This window comes from Simochromis diagramma, unplaced genomic scaffold (genome assembly GCF_900408965.1).
Source record: "Simochromis diagramma unplaced genomic scaffold, fSimDia1.1 OVJJ01000557.1, whole genome shotgun sequence".
NCBI lineage: Eukaryota > Metazoa > Chordata > Actinopteri > Cichliformes > Cichlidae > Simochromis > Simochromis diagramma.
The window spans coordinates 248,206-269,527 of NW_024387156.1; the positions used below are offsets into that span (position 1 = coordinate 248,206).

Here is a 21,322-nt window from a genome sequence, read left to right on the forward strand (position 1 = left end):
GTTGGGGACCCCTACTTTAGGGTTATATGGGCTTCAGAAACTAGAGTTGTTAAATGAGAGTTAAATATCAGTCTCACAGTCTTACAGTTCTTCAGTCATGTCCATTTGTGTATGCAAAACAGGTGAAAATTACAAGGAAAAGTTGATGTGAACCTAAACTAGTGACCTGGCAGATGTTACGAGGTTAAAAACATCTTGCACAACACCCCCCCCCCCCCCCAGAAAACAACCAAGAGCACAAGAGACGACTAAACAATCCAGATATTTTCTATGACCATTCAAAGAGAAAACAACAGTTGTGACTGTGTGCTGGTAAAAACTTTTTTCAACGAAACAAAATCATTGCTAAGCTCCTATAGGGTTCAAATTGTACTATAAAAGTGCTGTAGTAGACAACCATTTATCTTCACATATGTAATATGTCTCATTTGTTAGAAGACTGATGAAAGAAATTCTCAGCAAAAGACTGCCTTGAGTTGCACAAGCTAGAAGAGCAGAGACAATCCTGAAGGTAACATCAAGACTTTGCACCTCTGTTAAGAAACATTCATGGCTACTGGGACTTGAAGGGAAACTACATTAATAAGAGAGCTACAGAAGAGCAGTTACTTCCCAAGAGTCAGTCCTTATGCTTGTCTTGTCCTGATTGCATCATCAATCACAGCGCGAGGGTTTGGGTTGGGCTTTGATAGCATCCTATTAAATCTGAATCTCTGATAGAATCTCAGCTTTCATGCTTCGTATAACAACTTAAAAACACAAGTCAAAGATCAGCACAAGGTGTCAAAAATTTCTAAGAATCAAAAACCCTACCTGATTCAAATTTGGCTGATTTCAATCATTTTCTTACGACAGTGTATTTGCCAGACTCACCTCAATCCAACTTTGTCCACTTTTCTAAAATTGAAATTAAGATCAGTGTTTATCGTTTTGAGATTGGAGGAGATCCAGCTCTCATCGCTGAGGCAAAAGTAGGTCATAATGGGACTTCCAGTTCAATAATCTGAACTGGAGATGGTTAAATTTAAATAACTTTTAGCCCATTCCCAGAATATCTTGAACATATATCGTTCTATATGTGATTAGTTGCTGCTGGACGAAGCCAGAAACTGATGGATGATCACTGAAAGATCTCTGATGAATACAGATTTTTCCCATTTAATAGTTGGAACAAACTCATTTATATAGCTGGTCTATAACAAATTATCTAATCCAAATATTGGAGCTCACATGTAAGCTGAAATGACTGAACAAGTATAACAGATAAAGATACTTGATAAGAGACCCTTAAAACACCAGAACTTAATAAGTCTGGGTTTCTTGATGACTAGAAACCAGACCCAAAGTAGAACCAGCTATCAGTACCCAACACCAACTACCCTCATTTAAACAGCCTTTCATTGCTAGTCAGAAGATTTCCACTGATCCACTTTAAGCTAAAATCAGGAAAAAGTCTGAAGTTTTGTACAGTCTTCCTGCTGAAATCTATAGGCAACAGTGGATGTCCCCTCATCTTCACCTCATTCAAACATTCTGATCATACCAACCAGTCCGGACAGCAATGGGTTGTTGGTGGCGTCTTTAGCCATTAAGTCGACTTCGCCCACCGGCTCATTGGCATTCTTAGTGATTTCATGCTGAAGAAACATCTTTCTGCTCGCTCTAATGTTCCCGATCTCTGCGCCGCACTGGGACCGCAAACAGCGGCAGGGTCCTTGAGGGCGATGACAGCTCGGGGTCAGAGTTTGTCGTGAGTGGGTCTCTGGCCTTGCTGCCGCAGCGGTCAGGTGGCATGGCAGACAGGTCTTGGCAGACCTCATAGGAGCACTTCCTCTTCTGGAGGGCCTCGGCTCGAACAGCCAGGGAGCGAGCACATACCGTCAGGAGCACAATGAGCGTGCCCAGAAGGAGGGAAACCATTGGCCAAAGAACACAGTGTAACAGGACACTGGTGTCATGGGAACGGCGCCACAACACGTCATCAGGCCTGAAATAAAAAGAAGAAAAAGTAAAAGCATGAATTTAACATGGTGTTAAAACACTACTCTTGGGATTGACTGTTAATTCACTGACCTCCTACAGGTCCTTCTACTTTTACTCCTTTTTCATACCAAACCATCTCCTGTCACTAAAATTAAAGGCTTCCTACTAATATTTCATGTTACAGACAATGAAAGCAAGATAGAAGCAAACACCCCCTTAATCACATCCCATTAGGAAAGCTTTGTTTGGAAGTGCCGAATCAGGTGAGCAGTAGAGTAATTTTTCCACAGTAATGACAATGATTTTTTTCTATAAGAGGAATTGCCCCCTGCTGGTCATTAGAAAGAATGCAGTTAAGGTTCATGGGCCTCACTCGGAGTATCTTTAATGACTAGCTTGCTTAACTCAACAAGTGTTTATGTTGTTATTCATTTAGGTAGTATAACTAATGTTACATTAGCTGGATATCGTTAACTGCAATCCAACATCGGCATACTCAAATAGACATCTTACTAAAGATAAACAAAATCTATCTCTCCTTTTGAAAAGTGGCATTGTCTCATTTCTGAATCTCAATCTTCACATGATTAAAATGAATTGTACACCTAACAATTTAACAAAGAAAGGCAAAGCTGCTTCTATGTATCAACAAAAACTAACATAGCAAATTTCCCAAAAATAGAGTTAAGCTATCTGCAGTGTAACTGAGCACACATTCATCTCCACAGTTAGCTGTGGAGCATCTTTAATCATTTCAGGGTCCAAAAAAGTTAAAATGTACAGCACTGCTGTTACTTGTAAATGAAGACAGAAAATTAAATATCAGCAATGTTTGGGCGGCTGGTGAAGTCTTACTAGTTGACAGATAGTGGTGTGATAACTGGTGGCTAGCTATAGAGCTGTGGTTAGGTTAATACAAACACATTAGCGGAGGGAAAATGGAGGATGAGGGTTAAAAAGTGTTCAGTAAAGTTCATGCTGAAGTGAGCATCTAAATTCTGGGCCATTATGAGATCAGTAAGGATTTTGTGAACTGTGAATCATGCCGATGCTCTAGTGGAATCCCAAAATAAAAATTAGGGAGTTGGAAGTGACCAGAAGAAAGATCTCCTCCAGCTGTGCACAGTCTAATTTAAGCTCTCATACTCTGACTGACACCACCAAAAAGTTTTGGGATATAACCTTCATGCCACCTCTGAAATAAGCCAGACATCTAGAGACTACATGCTTTTCTAAACTTAATGAAAAAAGAAACTTTGCGTGTTCCAGTTTGTTCTCTAAAACACCAAAGAAGAGCTGATGTGTAGCATCAATGAGCTCCCACTGGGGCCTCATTTATGAACCAGCATTTCCTCATTCGGATCTTTCTGGTGCAGAGATAAAAATAAAACTAACCAAGGTCACAGGTAAGCACTGACGGTGAATTATCGGAGGATTAAGCTGACACGCTAAAGCAGATCTCTGGCTTTTCTTTGTCTCATCAGTTTTTTGGACAGAGCCTGAATAAAAAGAGAGGAAAGAAGAGCTTCTTCAAACATCTCTCCTCCTGCTCTTATTATCTTTCACTGCAGTGTTTATTTTCAGGTTGTAACCTCAGCATCCTTCTGCTGTTCTGCTCAGTGTCTCCTGCTCACCTCTGATAATCCACCTTCATCATACTGTTGACCTACATTTTCACCTTTATGTCATTGGTAGTGTGATAAAGGAAATTCAGAAAGTCAAAATATCTTATTTTAGATGAACAGCAAAGTCATTTTTTTCTGCTGGTCTCTATTTGACTCTGCAGTCTTATTTTCACTCTGCAAGAAAAAAACATTCTGATTAGTGTCATAATCTAGTTTGAAGCATCATCTACCTGAATTCCTGACAACGTCACTGCTGACGGTACACGACTGATGTTTTTAGGTTTAATTTTGTACTTGTTCCATGTTCTATAGACTGAAATTATTCACTGGTTAACAAGATATATTTTGAGAATTCAGGCTGCAGCCTGAATTGATGTTTCACATTTTTTAATTAAAATAACAATAATGTATAAGGCATTTAAAATCTGAATGAATGAAGTGGTCTGGGATTTTAATTAAAGGTTATTTTTTATTCATTTAAACAATTTTTGGTCCAACGATTGAAAGACCAACGGTTTGAGGATTTTTGGTGTTTGACAGGATTTTGTTTGAAAATGCAGTATAATCACTTTGTTTTTCATCATGTTTTATATGTATATTTTTATGTATTTAAATATTCAAATAAGCATGAATGAACATTTCTTAAAAATGCATCAAAGTTAAAGAGCTAAGAGACCACTTCTCATCTGAACCTGCAACATAAATTCACCCTGAAAGCAAAATGTAAATAGAAATCGTGTATAATGCACACAGAGCACTAATGAAACCAGAAGAAAAGATGAATATTACAATAAAACTATAGTAAGATAAACCTTTAAATGAATAATATGATGGTATTATTAGACAGTAGGTAAAACATGGCATAAAAGAAATAAAAATTTGAATTTATATTAAAATTTTAAGTATAAGCATGAAGTTATAGGGCACTGACAAAAAAATGGCTTTAATTATAAGTGGAAGTGGAAAGACTATTAATGTGAAGTCAGAGGTCACTTCTTGAGGGTCAAAGGTCAGGAACAGCAAATTTGAAAGTGGAAAGTGTGTCTGTCAGAAAGTCCGGTCATTCGTCTTCTGTGGTAACAATGATGTGACAGGATCACACTTTCTTTGATTTCCAATTTATCTGAATCGCACCTCCAAATAGACTGAGCTGTAAACGTGTGCGTGAGCCTCACCGCCGCTGCTGGTTGAAGAAGCAGATGAACGACTGGCTGTTGACCTCTTTGGTGAAGTAATCCTCCCACCACAGAACGCTGTCTCTGTTCTTCTGGTTGTCCCTCTCACACGGAGGCACAAACGAACACTGCGACAAAAAATTCAGCACAAATATTCAATTTAATTTACATGAAGTTTTACATCATATAAACATCATCAGCACACTTAGACATGTTTACAGCCGGATACAGAAACTGTTCTCTTTTCCTAACGCCTGTATTTAATAACACACCTGTTTAAAGTTTGCATTATTAGGGGCGTGGCTTCTTTGACTGACAGGTGAATGGCGACTGTTGTGGGATTTCTCTTTAATGTATTGTCCTTTAATGTATTGTCTTGATGAAATGCTTTCAAGTTACTTAGTTTAGTACGTCTGGTTCACACCTTATTCACGCCGGAAAACAGACGGTGAGAAACTGGTGAATGTTTTCCAGGAGACGGAAGCCAGGAGACAGAAGCTCACACAGGAAGACTTGACCCCAGAGTGGGGGAGATTCACACAGGTGATAGAGAGTCTTTCTGTTTAGAGCCAAGGTGTGAACTGCAACTGTAAAAGCCTTTTGTTCTGCGACTGTGTATAAAAGGGACCTGAACTGTTCATTGTGAGAGACGACTTTCAGTGCCCCCTGACTGATGTCCCTCCTTATGCATAAGATAGCTGAAATAAAGGTGTTGTTACAACTCATCGTGTCTGCAGGATTTGGTAATTAAAATTTCCACAACAGTTTGGCGCTGTGAGCAGGGTGATCCAGTGTTCTTGCTGAAGGACGGCTCTGGGACGGCTGATCACCCCGAGGTAGCAAAACGCCTCGGTCCTGCCAGCTGTTTAAAGCAAAGAGAAAGGCAGAGTCACGGAGCCTGTGTTTCAGCGACCACCGAGATCACCTTGACGAATCAAGGGGAAACTCCTGCAGAACGGTGAGCTGTATCCACCTTTTTTAACAAGTCACGAGAGTTTTGTGTTTGGCCGAGTGAGCGTGTTGCAGCCTTCGGGGAGCTCAAGAAGGTGAACATGTTACGACCTTCCAGGGCAAGAGCTCCGAGGGAGTCTTCGTGTAGAATCACGGAGAGTCTTCGTGTAGAATCACGGAGTGACATCCCTAGTGTCTTCTAAAAGATCCTAACTTCTTCAAAGGAGACTGGGGGTGGCGGTGTTCGTTCCTTGGTCCGTAGAAGGCAAGGAACCTCACGGGGGACGCCTCGTGTAGTAATATGGGATCTAGATCCAGTAAGGCAGCCAGCGGAGCCGGACTAGCGGCTCGAGAGGCGGCTGTGGCAAGCGCTCCACGAGGTGGCCAGGGACAAACCTCAATATTTGACTGTATGGTTAAGAAATGGGGAATTGGGTGTATGAAATATGTTGTTAAGTGGCAAAAAGTAAACGGGTTTCCTGAAAAGGGATCGCTAAGTGTTAACCAGTTAAAGAAAATAGAGGAACATTTGCGGGAGGAAGAAGCAAAATTATTGAAGAAAGGGAAGGTTAGGACCATAGATCTGCTTAGGGTAAGCGATGAGAAGGAATGTTTGAAAATGTGGATGGGGGAAGCAGAAAGGAGAGAAAACAAAGCAGCTCTGAAAGAATTACCTAGAGAAGTGCGTGGAAGGGAGGCTGACGCAGAATCTGCCTCAGCGCCTCTTCCACCTCCGTATAAGACGGAGAACAAAACATCATTTCCCTGTTCACGCACTGTTTGTGCTTCCGCAGTTCAGGCTGTTTTGCAGGGCCTGAAAGCCAACGCGGACCTGGACTCCTTTCCCTCCCTATCCCGCTCTGCACCACATGCCTCACCGCCAGAGGATGCCAGCGCCGATTCCGCAACTGAGGAGCGACAGCCCCGCCAGGATGAAGCGGAAAGAATGACACTCAGATCCGACACAGCGCTCAGTCACACACGGAGCGCGCCACGAGCTGAAAACGCGTCGCGAGCTGAAAACGCTCCGCGAGCTGAAGCGACGAAAGACAAAACACCGCAACGGAGAGATGTGAGAGAAAAGAGTAGAAGTAAGGACAGCCGCCATGGATATTACGCCCTGCCTTTTGCCACGGATCAGCCTGAATATTCTCTCACTGATGATGAGTGGGACAATACAGACAACGCAGACAGCAGCTAGGAGGTCGAAAAGTTCCAGACCGGGTAGAGAACGCGGAGACAGCAACAGGTGAAAGGACAACCCCTGCAGCTCCCGATGGTGGAAGTGGTGGGACCCGAGGGACCTATTTTAGTTCACAGACCGTGGACACAGTCAGACATCGCTGACGCAACAAGCCATCTACCTGACCCTCTCGTGTCAGGTGCAAAGTTCGGTGAGCAGCTCCTAATTTTCTGCCAAGAATATCGTCCCACGGGTCAAGAAATTAGACATGCACTGGCAGGCAAGCTGAAACCATGCGACCTGAGGAGAATATCACCTCACTTGCCTGATCCTACGCTGAGGATACGACACCTGACCTATGAGCATGAGAAAACCGTGAATATTGTACTGCAGTGACCCACCTGATGGATAAGCTAAAGGAGGTTTTCCCAGATAAGGTGGACATGTCAAAGATTCAGGCTTGCAAGCAAAGAAAGGAAGAATCTGTGGATGATTTCATACATCGCATGACAACTGTGTTTGAAGCTAATGGTGGAATACCCAAAGATGACATGACGGGCGCCTCCGCCTCCACATATGAGCACCATCTCTGCGGCCATATTTTCCGGGGACTGAGATCAGATGTGGCAGCCGAGGTAAAGCATTCGTACGTGGGGGGAGAAGATGAACCGCGGCTAACGGAGCTACGACGCCATGCCCGCCACGCTCAGAGCCACATGGATGAGAAGAAAATCAAAAGAGAGGAAAAACAGAATGCCGACCTCCATAATGCAGCCCTAATACTGTATAAAGCTGTGGCAAACCCACACGGAGGTTTCCACAACAGAGACAGTTGGCGTGGCTGAAGTGGGGAGAACAGACGAGACCGAGGACATTATCAACAACAACAGCAGTCAAGACGAGATCGGGGCGCCTGTTTTGTCTGTGGGGACTATGGACATTGGCGAGGAACCTGTCCTAACCGTGGCCGTCGTGGAGATAGACAGCAACAACACCGGAATTACCAAAGGCTGAGCCCACGGTGGGAGCAAGCGGACTGAGAACGGAGGGAAAGGACGCCAGAGTACGCTTCAGGCTGTGGTTTGCCCACCTCATCAGAACAGGGAAGTGAAAATCACACACACATACACACACCCATTGATGTAGAAAGTGTTTTACACACAGACACACACACTTTAATACAGCACACTTTTGAGCATGTAGAACACGTTTCTTTGTCACCAGCTGGTACATATGTACATTTAAATAGCGCGCCTTATAAATCACTGCCCTTGTATAAAATGTTAGTTTGTAATCAGGAAGTAGAATTTCTTGTAGATTCCAGGGCCACCCACTCTGTACTACGCTCAGATTCTCTCTCACCCCAGCCCATGCTGGGTGAGAGGTTCACTCATTCTGTATCAGCGTCAGGAACCATACAGAGAGAAACTTTCACCATACCCCTGTGTTGTGTAGACGGACAGGGTAGAAAATTCACACACGAGTTTCTGCGGTCAGACCTGTGCCCGGTGAATTTACTTGCCAGAGATTTGATGTGTAAACTGAAAATAAGTTTAATCTTCTGCTATAATGGCATCACAATCACGCAATCTGACTATGATTATATGATGGTGAAATATAACCCCGTGACCCCGGCTTTTGCTTACGGGTGGAAGCTGGAAGAGGGACTGCTTGTTACAGAATTCATACAAGCAACTCGCAACTGCATGCCTCCAGATGTCTGTTTTATGGCTCCTGGAGAGTTGAGTTGCATGTCTCACTTTTCTCTGCATGGCCCTGATGACAGTTATGAGGAAGAATGGTACAGAACCGAGAACGATTTGCTAACTGTGACATGTATGTTTTGGAGCTCCATATTTGGTGCGCTTGCGATTTCTCTCACCGATGAGCAAAGAAACATGTTTACTATGGATGCATCCGTCCCACATGTTCCCCTGTCAAAAGCTCACAGCTGCCAGTGGGAAGACATGGGAGAATTTATGCACTGGTGCTACCGCGCTTGCGATTGGGAGACTAGAGAGAATCCCACAGTGCTGTTTTCTCGAGAAATGAAAGCCTACAAAAAAACCATGACGTATACAGTCCAGTGTGTCCACTCAGTTGAGCTAGCGAACATAGCTGTCTCACACTGTCTGCTTCAAACGACACCTCCTCTAAACTCCTCACACCCCCTGCTGACAGAGGTGCCTGACGCCCTGTGGGCCTCATCTAAGTATGATGTAGGCCTGATTACAGATTGTGAGCCAGTGGTAATCACTCCAAAGTCCTCGTTTAGACCATGCCAAAGACAATATCCTCTGAAACAGGAAGCCATAGAGGGGATTACTCCTGTGTTTGAATCCCTGTTAAAGGCCGGAGTAATTATCCCATGCCCCACCTCTCCGGTTCGCACTCCACTATTCCCTGTGAAGAAAATCAGAGGACCAAATGAACCTGTTGAATGGCGGTTTGTGCAGGACTTACAAGCTGTGAACAAGGCTGTAATCCCCAGAGCCCCTGTGGTTCCTAACCCCCACACCATTTTGTCCCAAATCCCATCCGACGCTATGTGGTTTACTGTTGCTGACCTGACTAATGCATTCTTCTCTGTTCCAGTTCACCCAGATAGCCAGTTCTGGTTTGCCTTTGAATTCCAGGGAAAGGCTTACACATTCACTCGGTTGTGTCAAGGCTACTGTGAGTCCCCCACAATCTACAATGCAGCCTTAAGAGACTCTCTGTCAGACTTGATCCTGTCCCAAGGCACAGTGTTACTGCAATATGTCGATGATCTGCTACTGTGTGCACCCACACAAGAGCAGTGTCTTGCAGATTCCCTCGCGTTACTGACACATTTGTATAACAAGGGCCACAAAGCTAGTAAGTCAAAACTACAGTTTTGTAAAGAGCAAGTCACATTCTTAGGCCATGTGATTTCTTACAACTCTCACCAGATTTCCTCCATGAGGGTGGAAGCTGTAATGACCATTCCAAAACCTCTCACCAAAAAACAGATGATGTCATTCCTAGGAACCACATCATACTGCCGCAATTTCATTCCACACTACTCCTCTGTGGAAGCCCCACTCACTGCACTCATTCATGGTGCAAGTCTGTCAGCCAATGATCGCATTTCTTGGACACTAGAGGCTGAAGCTGCCTTCACTTCCTTGAAACAGCTGCTGCAAACAGCACCCGTTTTAGCGCTTCCAAACCCATCCAAACCATATACACAAATGGTGGATGAAAAGAATGGTTTCATGTCCTCTGTTCTTTTACAGCAGCATGATGATTCACTTCGCCCGGTGGGTTATTATTCTTCCAAGCTTGACCCAGTGGCTGCAGGACTGCCTGGATGCCTACGAGCAGTAGCTGCGTGTGAGAAGGCCGTGCTCGCCTCACGTGACATCATAGGGTACTCTCCTCTGACAGTGCAGGTACCCCATGCAGTTTCTCTCATTTTGCTGGAGCAGAAAACTTCACACCTTTCTGCAGCTCGCTGGCTCAGGTACTCTTCCATACTGCTTGACATGCCCAACATCACAGTGAAACGATGCACAACACTTAACCCAGCCACTATTCTCCCCACGCGAGAGGATGGTGAACCACACAGCTGCACTGCTGTATTGGGTGAAACTTGTACACCTCGGATTGACTTGTTAGATGTTCCCATCGAGAACTCTGACATAGTGTTACAGTATATGTAGATGGCTCCTCCTCACGTGATTCACGTGGAACTAACTGGGTGGATTTTGCTGTGTGTTCTGATCATGCTACGCTCGCTGCCCAGACACTTCTCAGCACAGACTGCGGAGAGTCTGTAAACTTGCGGAGAGTCAGTCAGCCACCATCTACACTGACTCTCGCTACGCGTTCGGTGTGGTGCATGATTTTGGCGCCTTGTGGAGGTACAGAAAGTTCCTGAAATCTGATGGAAAGCCCATCCTCAATGCTAACCAGGTAGCAGCACTGCTGGACACCATCGTCCTGCCTGCCCGCATTGCTGTAGTGAAGTGTGCAGCACACACAGGTAAAACTGATTCTGTCTCCCAAGGAAATGCCGCCGCCGATGCAGCAGCCAAAGCAGCAGCCAAAGAAGGCCTACCCTTCCAACTTGTCTTGGCACCACTGTCCACACCTAACCTCACTGATCTTCCTGCTGTACAGTCATTTGCCTCCCAGCCAGAGAAAACTCTCTGGCGCAAACATGGCTGCACACTGGTCGAATCTGTCTGGCGATCTCCTGACGGCCGCCCATGTCTACCTAAACACTTCTTCCCCTGGTTTCTAAAATGGACACATGGGTTAGACCATGCGTCCAAAGGGGGGATGCTACAAGCAGTAACATTGCTATGGTTCACCAAAGGGTTTTCCACAGCAGCTGAGAGGTATTGTAAAAGGTGTCTCATTTGTGCAACCAACAATGTAGGACGCCCAGTACAGGTAAACACTGCAGCACACCCCCCACCAGACATGCCTTTTGACCATCTAATGATGGATTTCATTGAATTGACACCAGCCGAGGGAAAGAAGTATTGTCTGGTAGTAGTGGACATGTTCTCTAAGTGGGTAGAAGCATTCCCCACTAAAAGTGCAGACAGCAGTGCAGTGGCAAAAGCCCTCCTGTCAGAAATCATTCCCAGGTGGGGCATCCCGGGAAAAATCACAAGTGATAATGGTACTCACTTTGTGAACAAGGCATTGAAGGAGATTAGCGAGCAACTAGGTTTCAAATTGCAAACACACTGTGCATATCACCCACAATCTGGAGGTGCTGTGGAGAGAATGAACGGCTCCTTAAAATCCAAGCTGGTAAAGTGCTGTGAAGAAACTGGCCTCACATGGCCAAACGCACTTCCCCTCGTGCTGATGTATGTGCGCACGCGAACCAGACCTCCAGCACACCTCAGCTCTTATGAGGGGTTGTATGGACGACCTGCCAGAGTGGGGGCAGAACCTCCAAAATGGACTGGCATGTCCACAGAGTTGTGCAACAGCGACATGATTGTGTACTGTCAAAATCTCTCCAGGACTCTCTCGCAGCTATACCGAGCAGTGAAAGCAGCCCTACCCAGGCCAGCAGAAGGACCCCTGCACCCGTTCAAACCAGGGAACTGGGTGCTAGTGAAGGATTTCAGGAGGAGACACTGAAAGGCGAAGCGGTGGCTGGGCCCATTCCAAGTCCTACTGACCACACAAACAGCGGTAAAGGTTGGAGAACGAGTTACTTGGATCCACGCCAGCCACTGTAAGCTGTTTGGAGGAGAACAACCAGAAAAGACAAACGGGGCAGAATAATCCCCGCACCTAATTCAGGTAGTAGGCAGTCTACCCTCTACCTGCAACAATGCAGCAAGCCAGGAAGCAGCTCATCACTGGGGTAGCTCTGATGCCCTTTAGTGGGCTGATGATCACCCTCTGGTGGAGCCTCTGGAGAGATCAGCAGCTAAGCACCATGCCAACATCCAAGGAGGTTCGTGCAACAGAAGGAGCAACCCACGAGCTATGGTGGGTCCTCTGTGCTGCATTTTCATTCCAAACAACACAGCTTCAGATGACACTGTAACCAGGGCCTTGGAAGGTTTGCGAACACTGTCATCCCAAATGACAGAGGACTCCGGCATTACTAACCCCTTAGACGGGTGGTTCAACAGACAGTTTGGGAAGTATAAGGCCATAGTAATGTCGTTGCTAATGTCCATAGCCACTTTTATTGCCATTCTCACATGCTGCGGCTGTTGTCTGATCCCATGCCTCCGTACCCTATTGAGTAGATTAATCACAGTGGCACTGACAAGAGGAAGCGAGTCTCCCAAGTTGCAGCTTCCCCTATTGCAGGCTGAAGATTACATTGATGATAGCGAAAGCAAGGATGATTGTGACGAGTGAAATTATTTTCCTGACACTGTAAGAATGATGCATATTATGAAACCTTTTGAGTGTGCAATATTGCTGATGTAATTAACAGAATGTTATGAAGAGAAATCCTTGGTACTAGTGATTGAGATGCAATCAAGAGGGTGGGAACTGTTGTGGGATTTCTCTTTAATGTATTGTCCTTTAATGTATTGTCTTGATGAAATGCTTTCATGTTACTTAGTTTAGTACGTCTGGTTCACACCTCATTCACGCCGGAAAACAGACGGTGAGAAACTGGTGAATGTTTTCCAGGAGACGGAAGCCAGGAGACGGAAGCTCACACAGGAAGACTTGACCCCAGAGTGGGGGAGATTCACACAGGTGATAGAGAGTCTTTCTGTTTAGAGCCAAGGTGTGAACTGCAACTGTAAAAGCCTTTTGTTCTGCGACTGTGTATAAAAGGGACCTGAACTGTTCATTGTGAGAGACGACTTTCAGTGCCCCCTGACTGACGTCCCTCCTTATGCATAAGATAGCTGAAATAAAGGTGTTGTTACAACTCATCGTGTCTGCAGGATTTGGTAATTAAAATTTCCACAACACGACGCAGCCAGCTGTAGCTGATAGCTGCCTGCTAGGTTACACCTCAACTAACTGAAGTGGATCTCTGGACCATGTTTGTGCTGCTGAAGCCTTTTGGAGCATTTTAATGACATGATGTGACCAATATTATGGCTGCTGTGAGGTAACTGTACTAACAGCATCTAAACAAACTACTAGTAGTACTGAATCTTGTAGTTTGCCAACACTGCTAGCTAGGACTGGCTAATAACGTATCCAAATATAACACTTCTGGTTTTAGAAACAAGATGGTGAAAACCACAATGGGGTTCAAAAAGCTGAGCCTGGTTCTGCTGGAGGTTTCTTCCTCTTAAAAGGGAGTTTTTCCTTCCTACTATCATGGAGCTTGCTCATGGTGGGTCTTCTGATTGTTGGGTTTCTCTGTATTATTGTAGGGTCTCTACCTTACAGTATAAAGTGACTTGAGGTGACTGTTGTTGTGATTTGGTGCTCTATATATAAAAAAACTGAATTGAATTAAATTGAATATACAGTTTGTGATGCAAACAGGTGAAAACAAGATTCAAAATATACAACATATAAACTGTACAGACAAAACTTAGAGGGTTTGACAGAGTGTTTCAGTGTTTCATCACATTGCTTTTGTGGCAGCTCTTAAATGAATAAATAAATGACAGTGATTACTCGGCAGGAGGTGCTCTAATGAGGTCACAATAATCTGAAGTTTAAAGGGGGGTCGGCATCGCGTTGTTTTTCTTCAGTTTTATTTTCAGCGAACAAAAATAACCTCTGTGACACACACACACACACACACACACACTCAGATTCATGTAGCAGGAGGTTGATTGGTGTCTGGCTGGTTCCTGTGAATCGACTGGTTGCCATGATGATGACTTGATTGGTGCAGAGAAGGGGCAGGGGGTCGTCTCCATCAGTCATGGAAGCTGTGGACTCTGTGGAACTGTGGTGGATGTTTTTAACCGAATCAGAAGCTCAAAGGTCAAAAGCAGAACGGAGCATCTCTCACCAGCATGGAGCCACACCTGAGTTTGTGGACAGTAGGTGGAACTAAATTAAAGATGACAGCCAGCTAAATGATTCCTCTGGAGGGGCAACAGCAGCTGCTTGGATTGGCTTCAGTCCCTCCCTGAGTATGTGTAGTCACCGTATGAAAGCAGAAAAAAATCTCTTTGAGCTAATTAATGCACATTTATTCCCAACAAAGCTCAAGAATAATCAACCATTCTTCTCCAGATGAGGTACCAGTGTGCACAGCTGTGGCCCCAGATGTGTTACTGCCGAAATACGTTAAATTTATTCTTTAGTAGAGCAAAAAAATCACCTAAAAACCAAAACTAATGCAAATCTACGAACGAGGATTAGGGCCACTGGAAGAAAAAAAAGTGGGCATGTCTTTTTTTTTCTTCTTTTCCAGAATTCTGAAATTAAAGTCAGAATTCTGACTTTTTTCTCAGAATTCTGGAAAAGAAAAAAAAGAAGAAGACGTTCACACTTTTTTTTTCTTCCAGTGACCCTAATCTTCTTCCGTACAAATGTCATAGAAAAAATATTCTGAAAAAATTAAAACATACAGCTCTGCTATCACTTCCAACATAAATGAGGACAGAAAACTAAACAGCAGTGACTTTTGTAGGGTTACTGAAGTTGGGCTAGCTGGTATATAATGATGTGCTACGTGATTGCTAGCTACACAGCTATGTAAGCATAACAAACACAGTGAAGCTGGAGGATGAATGCTAACTTTTTTCCACTCCATAAAATTTAATGGCAGCGTTCCAGATGGTTAGAGACAAATGCAATTGCATAGCAGGATGCTGTAAACGGACCAAACTTCAGTCAGGAGAACAACTGAGATAATCCATCCACAATACGAGGTTAGTCATTAATATACTGAAACAACATGGGAATAAAGCAGCTGCAAGAAAATGAATCAATGGTACAGAAGTGGAGGAAGCAAGAAGAGTGGCTTGAGTAAAGTTTGACTTATCTGACTGTTTTGTTTCGCTTAATGTGCCTTATAATCCGGTGTGCCTTATGGTGCGAGAAATACAGTAGACCTTTGAACGGTGCTAGAAATTAAGCTCTTTTTTTGCAGCTTTGATTCACCGGAGGGGCTAATGGGGGTGTCCCTTAATATCTATCGAGAGTTTTTTTAATGTGGGAGTCTGTGGGGACTGACTCACTGAGGGAGCCTCTGCTGGATTTTAGAGGAACTGCAGGTTTTGATTTCACTACAATGGATTTATTTTTCAGACCCTGGGGTCATCGCTTCACTGTGGCCATGGCTCCAAGTGCATGTTTAGTGGGGCAGGTCTGTCTACAGTTAAAATCCTGAGAACTTGATGAATTTTCATCTCGTTTGGTATTAATTAATTTCTGGGGCAGTTTTTTGATTTCCCGTGGGCCTCCCACTGAGAAATCCTGCCAGTGTTCTGAGGACTTTCAGATTTTTCCACAGCTGTTCACTTTAATTAAGATCAGGAAGTAAGGCCCTTCTCAGCACACTCCATGCTTTTTACATGCATATTATCCTGTAGCAGGATCGCTGAGCTGCGACCAAGTCAGACTCTCTCTGACACCAGGTGGTTTGTTTCCCTCCAGGTTTTACTGATAATCTTCTGATTATGAGTCCAGCGCAGGTTCAACACAGCCAAGCAGCCCTATAACACACCTGAGCCTCATCCGTGTTTCTCAGCAGGGATGCTGTTGTTTTCTTTTAAGGTTTATTCTTCTGTGAGCGCTGAGCTTGTGTGACTCACTGAACTGCTCTTATTCAGGCTTTTTCAGGCTGGCCTCTGAATGTGGGTCTTCCCTCATCGAACCACTTTCATTCAGAAATATTTTTATGGTTGTTTTCACACCTTTCAAATCAAAACAGTTTGATATGGCATCAGTTTTAGGAGTGATGGGGAGGATTATTTTCTAATTTCTCTGAGTTGCTTTGAGAGTCTTGCAAGATTACTGGCTTAGTGAGGTAACCTCATGTGTTATGAAGCAGGTGTTTCAGTTATGTGACATAACAACTCAACATGTACATAACCAACACCTACTAACCAATCAGCTCCCTGGAAAATTATGTCATCATTCCTGCAAAAGCCCTGATGGCAGTAGAGTTCTTTTAGATATAAAGTTTCTCATGTTTGATGTCAGGAGCAACTTTCTCTCTTCTGAATGCGAGCAATGATTTTATTGATCTACAAGCCTCGATATGTTGTTAGGATGATGATGAGAGCTGCTGTTTTTCACTGTGCATAATTTTCATAGACAGAATTGTAAGTGCAGGTAAGAGGAGAAGGGAGATGGTTCAGGTGGTGTCGGGATCACCTCTCTTCTTTTTGCAGCTGATGTGGCTCTGCTGGCTTTGTTTTATGATGACCGTTAGCTCATACTGGGTGGTTTGCAGCAGAGTGTGAAGTGGCTGGGAATTAGCACCTCCAAGTCTGAGGCCGTGGTTGTCAGATGATAACTGAACACACCCACTCCAGGACAGGGACGAGGTGCTGCTCACAGTGGAATGAACAGAAAGCTTGTCTCAAACGAGTGAGCATGAAACCAGGTAGCTGGTGTTCAAACATTCAGCTACAACCATGGGCTCTGGGTAACTGAAAGAATGAGACTGTGGATTTAAGTGGCAGAGATGAGCTTCCTCTGGAGGATGGCTCGGCCTTAGGCACTTAGAGCTGAGCCACCATTCCTCCACTTGGCAAAGAAGCAGCTGAGGTGGTTCAGCATGTGATTATGATGGCTCCTGGACTCCTGGGTGGTGCATTCACTGTCTGCCTGCAGAGTTGGAGGTGGAGTGAGCGGTCTGGGGGCTACTCCTGCTTGTGCTGCTGTTGGTCCGCCAGAAGGAGAAGACAGATGTTCTAAGTTTTTTGTGGTTCCCTCGTTCCCTAATTTTTCCTCACTTGTCAACCAATCCACATCTAGCAAATGCTAACTTTTACGCAGATGGACACATTTGAGGGACCTTGGGACCCTTTGCTTAACACGAATTACACTTTAATCCTGGCCTGGAAATTCTTTTATGTCCCCAGAGAAGAGCTGCAGGTGACGTCTGAGAAGAGTGAGACCTGAACATCACTGCTGCCCTGACAGCCTGGACCCACATCAACTGCTGCAAAATGAATGGGCTGCTGCAGAAGGCTATTATGGATATCCAGTCCAAATACAGGAGAAATAGTTAACTAGATTTGATCTTAGATGATCTGAATGAGTGGACTTCATGTCTGAAAGTGCCCACTGCTCACTTTCTAACCACAGGTGGTATTTTTTGGAGACCTTTGTCTTTTATCTAAAAACTTACACTTAAAATCTGAGCTCCTCAGCTCTCATTTGCTTGGGTGTGAAGTGGTCTGCCTGTGATATGTTGGACAGTTACTGAGAGTGCAGAGACGTCAGACCGTCGGGGGTTAGTTTCTGCCTGTCGTGCAGTCGGTGAGACCATCGCTCTGTCTCTGTGTTTCAGGTAAACGCCCGCTCATCAGCCCTCTCAGCTCAGCAGCCATTCATCACCCGTCCAATCACACTCGGTTCGCCTGATGACATCATAAGTGAGGCTCCCTGCCAGATGATTGCGGTTGCCATGCCAACAGGCTGAGGTTATAATTACGTGTGTGTGTGTTGTAGTGTGTGATAAGCGCCCTGAATGAGAGGAGTTTGGGTTTGAAGCAGCAGCGGCCTGCTGCTGACAGGATGAACCATCACGCGGCGATCAGCGAGCAGCAGTGCTCTGAACACGCAGCAGGTTTCCTCCACGCACAAGCTCGCTTCACTCCAGCCTCTGATTGCTGTTATCTCCCCGTCCTCACAGTCCAAGCGTGGACTCACTCAGGCATTTAACGGCACTTCTTTAGAATCAAACATCAGTCTGTGTTTGTTTCCTTTTAAATCAGGAAAAATCTAATTTATTTGACGATATACAGCAAAATTCATCTTAATTATTCACACTGACATTGAAAACAGTGAAACAGTTTTAAAATCAAAAACTAAAATCAATAAAAATGTGCAAAATCTAGGGCTTGGAATATGGAATAGTGTTGTTAGAGCTAACAAGCTTGTTAAAGCTAACAACACTAAGAGAAATATGCATGTTCATCCTGATAAATAGGAATGTGACATTGTGTAAACACTTTAAACATTTTAACGTGGGCGTCTATGGGGACTGACTCACTGCTGGAGCCTCTAGTGGACTTGCAGGCATTAGCATGACCTTTTTCAGGTCTTTGCCTAACTTATGCAAGGCTCTAGAGTGCGACCAAATTGGTCGCATATGCAACTTAATTTCTCAGTGGTGTGACTAAAAAAAATCCTAGGTCGCACTGGTTCGACCAGCCGTTCGAGTACAAAAAAAGTCTCTGCAACTCTGAAAGTCTCTATGTGATCAACAACAGACACACATTATGCCCATATCATGGTCTAAACCAATCAGAGATAGTCAGGGGCGGGGCCTCTCTGATTGGCCTGGTCCAGATATTCCTGTCAGCCTACGTGTATGTAAGTTTGAAAGCGCAGGCGGATAGAGGGAGGTGAGTAGCGATATCGATTCATTAAATCCTGAATTGACTTTTAAATATAAATATATTTTGCCAGAAACGCCAGAATCTCAGGTTAAAGCTCATAAAACTATTTTAACAACAACCAAACAGTAAATGAGAGCAGGGGTCCGTTCTTCGTACCTCGCTTACTACATCCAAGATCAAATGACACATCCAAGATCAAATCATCGCGCTAACTTTGAGCTCGCTATTCCGGTTCTCCGAACACACCTGTTGTTGACGATTAGTATAGCTGGATGAAGTAATGTGAGATCACTGGGTGGCTTAACAGGGGCTACGCATCGATAGTAAAAACATTGATCGGCAACCCTTTGATTGGTCGGCGAAAATGTCGAAGGAGCACGCTCGGTATTTTTCGGCAGCAGAGCAAGAACTCTTGATTGAGGGATTTCAGGAGTTTCAGAGTTTAATTAAAACGCAAGGGAACACTGCAAAGGCTGCAAAAGCAAGGAGAGAGGGCTGGCAGAAAGTTGCTGACAAATTAAACTCGTAAGTAATTTAATAATAATAATAATAATGGATTGGATTTATATAGCGCTTTTCAAGGCACCCAAAGCGCATGACAATGCCACTATTCATTCACTCTCACATTCACACACTGGTGGAGGCAGCTACGGTTGTAGCCACAGCTGCCCTGGGGCAGACTGACAGAAGCCAGGCTGCCATATCGCGCCATCGGCCCCTCTGGCCAACACCAGTAGGCGGTAGGGTAAATTTATTATATTACACTATATTATATTATATTATATTACATTATATCCTCTTTCACATTAGAGCCACGACAGGACCCACTAGAACATGGGAACAAGTAAAAGTGAAATATAAGAATATCCTACAGAATGGTAATATTTATCACTTCTATTGCTTTTAGTCTCTTGAAAAGAGACCCTGAAATAATCTGTTTGTTTATAACAACAACCAAGAAAAGGGCAGAGCAAAAAAAGACAGGTGGTGGTTCTGCACCCCCTCGTCAACAAGTTGGTTAAGTAAATAATACCCTCACGGGAATATCGATATCTCTCTATGAGCACAATGTCGCGCTGAGCTAAAGGATCCTGTCTATCCCGCAATATATGCTGAATTCTGAAAACTCTCCTTATCAATCTTGCACCTTCCGCAATGGGTTGCTCGCGTATACGGACAGGACATGGCTGCGACAGACTTCCCAAATCCACTTTCGCTTTTATAGCCGTGGTCTCTCATCTTGATTACACAAAGTAATTTACTATTACTACTCTAAAATATGAATTACATCTGAAATAATCAAATACATGAAATAGAATGATTAATAGTACATTTCCCTTTTTTTAGGAAATGACCTGTATGTATCTGTATGGAATCAATAAAAGGATCAAATACTGCATTATCTTTGGTTACATTGATAATATTTATTTATGGTAAAACAGTGGTAAAATATCGCTGTTGCTTTCGTATACATGAAGCGGACATACCTGAGTGGCCGCGATCTAATCTTGTTTACATAAAGTAAACCTGCTCCCGAGCAGGTTTACGCTTACGGATCTGTTGCTATGACAGCAAGTCCCGGATGAGCTTCGGAGAACCGAACGATCCAAGATCACGCGAAATCGTCAACAATCAAATCCAGCTAACTTACTTAGCGAGGTACGAAGAACGGACCCCAGGTAAACAGATTCTGCACAAAGACGTAAACACAGAGCACGACGCATCAGAATAAGCGAGATGTCGGCTTTCTCACCCGACAGCACATACTCGGTTAGCTGTCAGGGCTTAAAGCCGACAACTCACTGATTCTGATGCGTCGGGTCCGCACTTTGTGTTTACGTCTTTTTTGCACAGATTCTGAAGCTGCAGGCTTTTTCTCTCTCCAACCAAAATTGACTGAACCAGCAAGATCCAAGCTACACTTCACATTTGATAAACATCGTCATAAATTCCCTCTTTTGCTGTTTTGCTTCCACCACAATTAAATTCCCACTTCCTGCACAGCTCTTTCTTTCTCTCAGTGTAATTCTAGAACAGTTTCCCATCTCAAATCTCTGTTTTCTGCATTATTTGTTTGCTTATTACGCACAAGTCATGTACTGCACAGTTGGCCGCTGTTTTTCTTTTTTGTTCTCCCAAATATTACCTCCGACAAGAAAGCCTAATTTCTGCTGTTTAATAGTGAAGAAATTTAAACTTTTTAAAATGATGGCAAATTGCAAAAGAGTTAGCTGTGTTTCTAATAAAACCCTCTGTAACTTTGCTCTCCTTCACTTCAACAGCATCAGGTAATGTTAAAATGTTGATTCATGGTTTTCTTCAGTTTTTGATCTACTGCAGAATATTTTTAAGGTTATCTGCTATAAAAAGCAAGGCCAGGAAAATCTGCTACATGCTTTTCTGTGTTTTATCTTCATTTACTTTGACACAAAGGCATCTGCT

The 21,322-nt window shown here is 44.0% G+C and overlaps 1 protein-coding gene across 2 annotated transcripts in view; it reads right to left on the bottom strand.

Moving 5' to 3' along the window:
- Positions 1-328: 328 nt before the first annotated feature.
- LOC120744125 (calcium-activated potassium channel subunit beta-4-like) overlaps positions 329-21,322 on the bottom strand; it is a 49,450-nt gene continuing 28,456 nt past the window's right edge. For both annotated transcript variants that reach the window (XM_040048280.1, XM_040048282.1), the window contains exons 3-4: positions 4,784-4,911; positions 329-1,987 (exon numbers count right to left, since the gene is read on the bottom strand). In XM_040048280.1, coding sequence (XP_039904214.1) covers positions 1,663-1,987; positions 4,784-4,911 — 453 coding nt within the window. In that variant the 3' untranslated portion in view covers positions 329-1,662. The remainder of the gene's footprint in view (positions 1,988-4,783; positions 4,912-21,322) is intronic.